General features: G+C 37.5%; 2 protein-coding genes across 7 annotated transcripts; both read left to right on the top strand.

The window, feature by feature from the left end:
• Positions 1-381: 381 nt before the first annotated feature.
• Positions 382-5,453, top strand: ino80e (INO80 complex subunit E). 5 transcript variants are annotated; one of them, XM_056241844.1, is made up of 8 exons: positions 391-806; positions 891-961; positions 1,076-1,128; positions 1,204-1,276; positions 2,284-2,398; positions 3,294-3,392; positions 3,588-3,796; positions 5,382-5,453. In XM_056241844.1, the coding sequence occupies exons 1-7, from the start codon at positions 726-728 to the stop codon at positions 3,792-3,794; spliced, it is 699 nt and encodes a 232-aa protein (XP_056097819.1). In that variant the 5' UTR covers positions 391-725; the 3' UTR covers positions 3,795-3,796; positions 5,382-5,453. The 5 variants fall into 5 exon arrangements, with proteins under 5 accessions (XP_056097822.1, XP_056097821.1, XP_056097819.1 ...); XM_056241842.1 differs by having other exon boundaries at positions 395-806; positions 2,281-2,398; XM_056241843.1 differs by lacking the exon at positions 5,382-5,453 and adding an exon at positions 5,003-5,318 and having other exon boundaries at positions 395-806; positions 2,281-2,398.
• Positions 5,454-5,604: 151 nt separating this feature from the next.
• LOC130076672 (uncharacterized) lies at positions 5,605-8,945 on the top strand. Of its 2 annotated transcripts, none has more exons than XM_056241840.1 (2): positions 5,605-6,258; positions 7,556-8,945. In XM_056241840.1, the coding sequence occupies exons 1-2, from the start codon at positions 5,962-5,964 to the stop codon at positions 8,837-8,839; spliced, it is 1,581 nt and encodes a 526-aa protein (XP_056097815.1). In that variant the 5' UTR covers positions 5,605-5,961; the 3' UTR covers positions 8,840-8,945. The 2 variants fall into 2 exon arrangements, with proteins under 2 accessions (XP_056097815.1, XP_056097816.1); XM_056241841.1 differs by having other exon boundaries at positions 5,607-6,258; positions 7,559-8,945.
• Positions 8,946-9,390: the final 445 nt, after the last annotated feature.

Below are 9,390 nucleotides of genomic sequence, written 5' to 3'. Positions count from 1 at the left end.
TTAAATTATTATATTACAACTTATTTTGAATCATTTTTTGATGCATATAATATAATATATATAATATATAATATAGGCCCCCTACTGGACACCAACAAAATTAGTTACATTTGTTTTAATTAAATTGAATGCATGAAATTAATTCATTTTAATACGTTTATTTTGTTAATGTGATTTATATTATATTATATTGTGTTATATTATATTATATTGTGTTATATTATATTATATTATATTATATTCCTCGAGAAATGGCATTGATACTCATGGGAACTTTAAAAAGTCAGCATTTGTTCAGAGATTTGCCTGCATTACCCACTTCCTGTGCGTATGACGTTGAAAGCGGAAGTAAACAAAGATCACGTCGCAGTTCAGCACTGTAACTTACCTGACATGCGAGAGATAGGTGTTTATTGTTAAATGTCTTGTCATTTTATTTGGCATAATAGATTATCACATTGTCGTTGTCTTCATCGGTTCTTGTTTTTTAGACTCGACAAATAAATATTTTGTTAATTCTTTCTCTTGTTGGTTGGTTATGTAGCGGTAGCGTGGCTAAGAGAAGAGTAAAGTTAGTAACCTAGTTTCTTTAAATCTTTTTGAGTCTCTTAAATCTTTCTGGATAAACATAACGTAGACATTAACATTTGGACAGTCACGGTCTCGAAACAAAAGTAGCAAAGCCATTTGAAAACGACGGTGTGTCTACATTGAAGTATCATAAAATGAACGGACAAGCTGAAGTAGAGGTGGATTACAAGAGAAAATACAAAAATCTCAAACGCAAGTTGAAGTTTATAGTATATGTGAGTATCGTTTTCTTCAGTGTTCGATTTTTTTTTGTCGTTTTAAAATGCTTGTTAATCCTCTGTCTTAATTCCTCTGTTCAGGAGCAAGAGTGTTTTCAGGAGGAGCTGAGAAGAGCTCAGAGGAAACTATTAAAAGTTTCAAGAGACAAAAGGTAGTAGAACCCCTAGTAGACATTTGAACCCCTAGTAGACATTTGAACCCCTAGTAGACATTTGCTTGTCCCACAGATGCATGCACACATAATTGAACGCTTTTGTTTTGTCAGTTTTCTGTTGGACAGGCTGTTGCAGTATGAAAGAGTGGATGAAGAGTCTTCTGGTAGGTCTCTAAAGCTCTGATTACTTCTAGGACACTTCCAGGGATTCTGTGTGCTGAGAGTGTTTTTGTTTTCAGACTCTGATGCTACAGTCTCCTCGGACAGCGATGGAGAGGGAGCCAGAGAGAGAGACCGGGATGCAGGGAAAAAGTGAGTCTACAGCAAGTGGATTTTTGTTTGGATTTGACAGATGTAAAACATTAGAAATGTAGCTTGTAAAGTTTAACACTCTCTTTTTTTACCTTAAATAAAATGTGTACAATACCGTTCAAAGGTTTAGGCTCAGTAAGATTTTGATTATTTTGTTTTTAAGAAATTCATGCTTTTATTCAACAAGGATGCAATTGAATAATTGATCAATACACGCTGCTCTTATGATTTTTTTTTTTCATCAAATAATTCAGGGGAAAACATTAGAAACATTAAGCAGCACAGCTGTTTTCAACATTGATAATAATAACTACTTTGCCATCACAGGAATAAATAACATTTGAAAATATATTAAAATAGGAAACATTTTTAATTGTAATAGTATTTCACCATATTAAAGTTTTACTGTATTTTTGGTCAAATAAATGCAGCCTTGGTGGAACATAAGATAATTTTTTTAAGGCAAAGTGCGCAAATCTAGTATAGATACCCTTTATGGGTTGTTGACATTTTGAGGATGTATACTTCTTAAATTTTGCAGCAGTCAGAATTACGTGAGCAGCACGTTGCATTTGTAGTGCAAACACTATCTGTTGCACTGCCTATTAACCTTTCAATTATCCATTGAGCTTAAACAAGGGTTTTAAAATTTGCCAGTTACATGATGCTTAAAAGAAATAACCAACCGATGGGAAAAGATTTGTAAAAACACATGAATGTACTGTATATGCACATCTATTGTAACTCATATGCAATGACAGACAATGTGCTTTTGAATAGCTTTGAATAAATATAAATTGAAAAATGATAATTCTACCAAAAGAAAAAATGGAAATTAAAATGAATCAAATTTGGGCATGATTAAAGTATGGCAACTTTTATTTTTTTTGTGCCATTCCTGATTTTATCAAGCTAACATGTGCTATGCATATGTCACTTCTGCTGTTGCATATGTTTTCATCCTTTTATAGTAGCTCTGTGTGGTTTTTTTTTTTTTTTTTCAGGAGGAGAAGTCCTGGAGTTCCTCCCATCCCGACGTCCTCATCTCCTCATCTCTCACTCCTGTCCCGCTCTGGTGCGGTTCCTCTCCAGTCATCTGCTCCGGCACAGTACCTCAACACTGTGAGTACATCACGCCTCCATGAGCACTCCACAGGTCTCATACATACTGCACTCATGCTTTTCAGTTACTCACATTTGCTATGTTTCCATCGAAAGTTGCCAATTTAACTACTGCTCAAAATTGGGATATCAAATGAAACATTTGCAAATAAAGTACCGTTTCAATCCATCACTTCCTGGGAAATTGGTGCAAAATATCTGTAATAAAAGTGAAAGTTGCTGCAATCAGGGAACCCACTGTGGTTGTTACTTGCGCACAGATGAAACGGATTAAATGCTGTCATGTTATCTTGCATTCAGATGCCTTGCAATAATGTGAGAGTTCTGGGAGGTAATTATACCCAACCCTTTTGATGACAGACTTTGGCTCAGGCATTTCAGAATGACCAAAACAACATTTGAGATGGTGTGCAATGAAATTTGTCTGCTGGTTAGTCCAGTTATCCAATCACATCCTCTGTTGAGGCAAAGTCACGTGAGTTTTTTGTTGCACATCAAGTAATTTATACCTTAATGTTTTTTATGCGCATGTAGTTTATGCACATGTCTTCTTAATGGATAAAAAAAATTATCCACCTCAATTGAGCGCAAAAGTTTTAAAATGTATGCACATCTTGACTTTTCCATCCAGTGTAAAAAAATAGAAAATAAAAAATGCAATATCCCAAAATTCACATAAAATTAGGTGGATGGAAACTAAGCTAGTGTTTTACATTCTGTTTTTGTCACCTGTTAATTTTGTCATTTTATTCATTTTTTTTCTCTCTTTTTGTCTTTTATCACCTCACCTGGTTTATGTGGACTTCACACACATCTCTCTGGGCACTCTGGGTGTGTGTGGGGGAATGACTCTTATTCTTTGGTGCCGTGTGTGTGTGTGATTGTGGGTGAGCAGTTACCCTTCCCTCCTGAGTATTTGGCTCCCTCTGCTGAGCGTGTGAAGAAAGAGAGAAAAACAAAACTGGCCAAACACAGGAAAGACGGTTCAGGGAAGGTGAGAGAGGGACAGAGAGTTTGATGCTGGAAACACAGTGGCCTAGATTCATGTGGCCATTATTGTTACACTGTTTGTCACGTCTTTTAATAATCTTGCATTTACAGTAACACATTTCTCTTCGTGCATTTTAGTCACATGTTTCTGAAATGCAGTATAATAACAAAAATGCCTCTGCTCCTCCCTCTCATTCAGGTGGTTGGCCACGTCACGTCCAGTTACCCTGCAGGCAGTGGTGCAGCTGGGGGGGCGAGTGGGCCGTTCAGCTGGGTCCCACAGCAGATGCTGAGTGAGGATGCAGCCGATGAAGAGGGAGAAAGCGAGGGGGATAGTGACCAAGGAGAGGAGGAAAGAGGAGAAGGTGATGAGGCAGAGCTCGTCATTGACATACCCAATGAGTGAAGGTAATAGAAAAATACAGGCCTCTGTGAGCATTTAGCTTCAGATAGAACTACTGAAAAATCTTTCTATCTAGGGGACTTTTCATCATTATGGATATTATATATTATTAAATCCAGCTTAAACTGACTTTTTGTCAGGCAGTATCATGCTGAAATACCTGTTGACGAGATCTTGTTGCAACAAATTTAATCCAAAACCAAGTTGCTTTTACTGGGCTCAACAATAAGAATGGTATGATAATGTTATCTAGTTGGCTAACATACTGTTTAAAAGTTTAGGGTTGATAATATTTTGTAATGTTTTTAAAAGCAGTCTGGCCAAGGCTGCATTTATTTGATCAAAAATATAAATAATATTGTGAAATATTATTGCAGTATGAAATAACTGTTTTCTATTTTAATATATAAATGTTGTTTATTCCTGTGATGGCAAAGCTGAACCAGTCTTCAGTGTCACATGATCCTTCAGAAATCATTCTAATATGATGATTTGTTGCTCAAGAAACATTTCTTATAATTATCTATGTTGAAAACAGTTTTGCTGCTTAATATATTTGTGGAAACCATAATTATTTTTTTAGGATTCTTTAATGAATAAATAGTTTTAACTATCTATCTACTCTTTAACTATGTTTTTACGATAAACAGCATATTTGCAATGTAAATCCTTTGTAACAATGTAAAAGTTTTTACTGTCACTTTTGATCCAATTAATGCATCATTGCTGGATAAATACATTTCTTTAAAATAAAACAATTTTACTGACCCTAAACATATGAACAATAGTGTATATGTGGTAATTTGCTAAATTGGCTTGAAAGTTTTGGTATTCTGTGTTGAAAACTACAAATGTTTTGCTTTATATGCCATCGCTTTCCAGCAAAATTGTGTTTATGGATTTATGGAGTTACATTATAACAGTAAAATTTCTGTTTTAAATTTTAATTGAAAATATAAATATTTTTAGCAAATCTTACAAAAAAATGCATTGCTAAAAATAATGTGTTAAAAAAAAGTTGGCAGGACAACCAGAATACTCGTTCTGCACGTCTTATATTGTTAGAGATCATTCAGATCTTTCCAGATTGATAGGTATTCTTTTTATCCCATGTGGGAAATTGGAGATTGACCAAGTTACCAGCATTTTGTGATGCGTCATTAAGAAATCTGGGTCTGTGTTGTTAATGTTGGCATTTGGTTGTGTAACAGATTGAGTTACCAAAAAAACCCTGACTCATCTTGGATACTGGATAGGCTCATTCTTTTAAGACTGCTGAGCTGCAATACATTACCTGTAAGCATGCAGTAAATTTAGAGTTGTGCGACAGAATTTAGACAATAAGGGAGGGAAAGAGAGTGAGCAGAACAAAGAGAGGAAAAACACACTGAGATTGAGAGAGCCACACCCATTTTACCCTGGAGCACATCAACACAAGTCCAGGCAAGTTGCTATGGGATTATTAACCATGCACACACACCAGCTGAACATGAACTAGACACGGCAGTATCTCTAACAGTTTATTAACACAATAATAAACGATATTAAATGAAAGCAATTCAATTCTTGTTTTTTTTTGTCTTTACACAGGTTCCAAAGGAAACTGCAAGCAAAATATTTGTTTTTATGTTGTTGTTGTTTTTATTAAATATTTAAAATCTGTTTTCCTGTGTTTCTGTCTACTTTCTTTATGCTCTTTTTGAGTCAGTACACCAGCACCTGTTTTTATACACCACCTCTGATTTATCAAATGAAATTCCAAATTTATGACTGAACATTTGTCCTGTTTGTTTGTTTTTTTCTGTCAGAACGTTCTTTTGTCCATAAAAAATGACTTAAGCTACAAAAATGGCATGTTTGCTAGTGGGGATGTTGGGGAATGCTGACACACAGGTAGTCATTAAGGCGTGTGAGAGGTGTGTGTACTGGTTTGTGTGCATTATAGTAATACTAAGATGAGGTGCAGTCAGAAAGAGTGATTTAGAAAGGGAGGGATGGATGAAAGAGAGTGAGTGTGAAAGGGGGAGGGATGAAGAAGGTTAGATTGTGCCCAGACTCATTCTGCATTGCTGAAGAGAGAGAGAGAGTCTAGCAGGATCTTGTTTTGTGTAGCTGCTAGTTCAGCACTGTTAGCTGCAGTCTCTGCTTCGCTGTACCGAGGGTTTTGGCCATGCTGTTTGCTCTGCCCAGACTCGCTGTGTTTATCTCTGCAGTGCTGTTCAATGGTGTTGTAGTCTGGGCAAGTACACACACGGAGCTTGATCCAGGGTTTCTCCAGTGTCAAGAGTGTTTTTTCAGAGGCACTCCTCCACAATCACTGTCTGAGCTGGGTTTGGAGCAGAGGTGTCACAGACATCTGACCGCGCGGCCTTTTGCATCGCTCTATAACAGCAACTGCCAGACCACCGTCTATACAGCCCTTCACCTCGGCCTGAACAATGGATGGGGCAGAGGAGTGCACAGCACGGTGAGACTGTGTTTTTCTCTTCCTACTGTATTGGAGCTTTGTGTAGACTTGAGCATGCTTATCTGCTAAAAAGGCATTGCTGAATAGTAGTGAAGGCTGTTGTTATCTCACAGCCACAGTTTTTGTACTAAATGAGTGTAAGCACAGGTTATAGATTGTTCATTACGGTTTCTGCTGACATGCAAATGTACAAGGTTGTCAAGTCAAGTGGAAAAGAAACATTTTACCAATACAGGGATCATATTAGTAAGGTCAATATGAAAAAAAGATTCTTATTTTTGTCCTTTCTCTAAATTTATTCAATACTTTAAAAATGCATGTCATACACTCAGTGACTTGAATACTCCTCTTCTATGATGAGCATGGTTTTAATGTGTGTATTAAAAGTAGTTTTTGCTACTTTAGATTTTCTCTTTAACATACATCATTATAGAAGAGTATACAAGGCACTTTGTGAATGAATTGTGTTTTTATACCTATATATACACATACACAAAATATATTTATAATATATAATATACAACTTATTTTTTATATTTTAACAAAATTGCTTCATTTGAAAAACATCTGCAAAATCATTAGAAAACAAACAGGAAGTGATGTCATAGAAGGATTCCTGCTGACTTTGCGTGTCAAGGCCAATAAGTCTCTTAAAATATCAGATAATTGGACCTCCTTATGACAAAGCAGCTTTAATTCCGGCTGCAAAATGTTTTGCAATGACATGCATGAATGCTTCACGAAACCAGGCATCAATATATACACGTATAGAAAACTTTTCCAAGATTTTCCTTTTCTTTACAATGGTCACTCTTGTGGACCAGTGCAATAGAGTTATACAGTGTACAGTAAAATGAAGGTAAAACTACAGTATCCCTAGACAGTCTGGTTGCATTTAATTAATGGGGCTATTCATGAAAGTGACTCAGAACAGGTTGTTTCATTCAGTCACACCTCAAAACCTCCCTGTCAACCACGAATCTCCCAATTTTCAAACTCTTGGTGGGAAAAATTATGTCGTTATTTACTCGACCCCATGCCTTTCTTCTGCTGAACACAAAGAGAAGAAATTCTGAAAAATGTTTTTGTTTTGTTTTTGGCTATACAATGAAGGTCAGTGGGGTCCAACGATGTTTGGACCCCACCATTCTTCAAAATATCTTCTCATTTGTTCTGCAGAAGAAAATACAGGTTTGAAAATACAATTGGTGAGTACGGTAAATGATGTAAATCATGGTTGTATACTTTTGCGATTAAACAAGTAATTACATTGTACCTGTCTCTCTCAACACATCAGCAGGATGCCAAAGAAGAAATCAATGAGGATTCCCATGTGGCCATCCCAGCTCTTTACAGAGGAACCACCAACATGACCCCATCTCCCTCAAACTCCCCTCTCCTGAAATGGGATGCTCTGACAGCACAGCTGACACAGAGCTCTGTCGTACCGACGTGTTCAGAGATGAGCGGGGACATTTATGTGCAGATTGGTGTGGGTGGGTTTAACGAGTGTGGGGGGAAACTATTGTGGTCAGCAGTGTGTTGTGCTGCTTCAGATGGAGATGGTAGTTTCAGTGTTGGGCTAGTGAAGGAGGGGGATGTGAGAGTGCTCAGCATTGAGGAGTTAGAGGAGCTGATAGGAGTTACAAGCCTGTTTTCAGGAGGTTGTGGTAAAATAGGACATCAGAGAGAAAAAGAACTGACATCGCTCTTGTTAAAGCAACTGAATAAAAACAAAACACCCAACTCTGATGCACAAAGTGAACACATTGGCGTACATAACACTCAGGAAGCAGGAACACAAGAATCAGATAACGAGGACATGACAGAGCATGTGAATGGCGAAGCCCCAAGCTACACTTCCTTCAGCTCAGACTTGGACGTTGAGGAGAGCACCAATGAGACAGAGAGCTCAGAGTCTGTTCTTCTCTACATTTTGTCTTCCACCATCTCTCTCCTTTATGCCCCCTTTTCTCCGATCGTAAACAAGGCCATTAACTTTCCCTTCCAGCTCACCTATGTTCTTCAGGAAGATCTGGCCGTTCTGGCCTCGGTGCCTGTTGACAGCTACACTTTGGTCAACAACTTGTGCTCAGGAGTGTCTTCTGGGGTTTCATGCATTTTTAGCACCTTGTACCAGACAGGAGAAACAAGCGTGTGCACGGTTTACTCTTGCCTCAGTCCATTAGCCAGCAGCCTGGTCCTGGCATTCCAGGATGGATTCACAGGGACGGGCACTCTAGCGTCGGATGCCTTGGGGATCATGACGGGAACGGTTGGCAATGGGTTTAGGATCATAAAGATGGTTCTTGGGTCAGTTGGGGATCAGATGGTAGATTACCTGTGTGCCGTATCCTCTGAAATGGGCCACCAGGTCTCAACAGTAGGTAATGGGATTGGAAGACTTACCTGGAGAAGTGGAAGAGGGGTGGGCCACCTACTAAACATCGCTGTGTCCATCGTAGGCGGACTGGTGGAGAATACAATAACCAATGTCCTGGAAGCTTTTGGAGGCAGCTCAGGGGGATCATCTGAATCACAAATGCCTGAATTGCTGACATCTGAAGTGGTTGGTGAATAGATTTAAAAGTGTGTAAATGCCTGTTAGAAACCTTATTTGCATATTACACCACAAATAGAGTTCAACAGTTCCCACCCACTTTTTCAGCAGTGTTGGTTCTGGAAGTATTTTTTTTCAATTCGGATTTGTAAAAAAGCAAACGAGGTAAATCACAACATTACAAGCAAAAGTATTTAATAATCAAACAAAAAGACAACTCCAATTGCATTGCGACATAATTGACAAAACTATATAGCCTATATATATATATATTGTTAAGAGTTGATGCAATTAGCTTGTTTTGATTCTCTGATTGGAGATTTCTGTGCAGAATAATGGGTAATGTAGTTTTTAACACAAATTTAAAAAAATTAATTGAAATAATGCTGACCAAAGGCTTTTACAAAAAAACATCTATAAGCAACCTCGTAGCTCAAAGTAAGTCTATCTTATTGTTAAAAAATCAATTCCCTGATGAAATTGAATGGTATTTTTACTGCCAGAACCCAACTGTCACACTATATAGTGTCTTGTGGACTTGACAATAAATATTGACCATGGCTTGTGAATAT

This window comes from Rhinichthys klamathensis, unplaced genomic scaffold (assembly GCF_029890125.1).
Source record: "Rhinichthys klamathensis goyatoka isolate OS25496 unplaced genomic scaffold, OSU_Roscu_1.1 h1tg000679l_1, whole genome shotgun sequence".
NCBI classification, from domain to species: Eukaryota; Metazoa; Chordata; class Actinopteri; order Cypriniformes; family Leuciscidae; genus Rhinichthys; species Rhinichthys klamathensis.
The sequence above is the reverse complement of the archived record's forward strand: the minus strand, read 5'-3'. Positions and strand labels throughout refer to the sequence as shown.

Bases quoted from the DNA above. Each gene is read 5' to 3' on its own strand.
- ino80e (XM_056241842.1), top strand. From the start codon at position 726: ATGAACGGACAAGCTGAAGTAGAGGTGGATTACAAGAGAAAATACAAA. The intron at 2,399-3,293 runs GTGAGTACATCA...GTGGGTGAGCAG, and splicing joins CGGCACAGTACCTCAACACT to TTACCCTTCCCTCCTGAGTA. The intron at 3,393-3,587 runs GTGAGAGAGGGA...CCTCTCATTCAG, and splicing joins GGAAAGACGGTTCAGGGAAG to GTGGTTGGCCACGTCACGTC.
- LOC130076672 (XM_056241840.1), top strand. From the start codon at position 5,962: ATGCTGTTTGCTCTGCCCAGACTCGCTGTGTTTATCTCTGCAGTGCTG. The intron at 6,259-7,555 runs GTGAGACTGTGT...TCAACACATCAG, and splicing joins GCAGAGGAGTGCACAGCACG to CAGGATGCCAAAGAAGAAAT.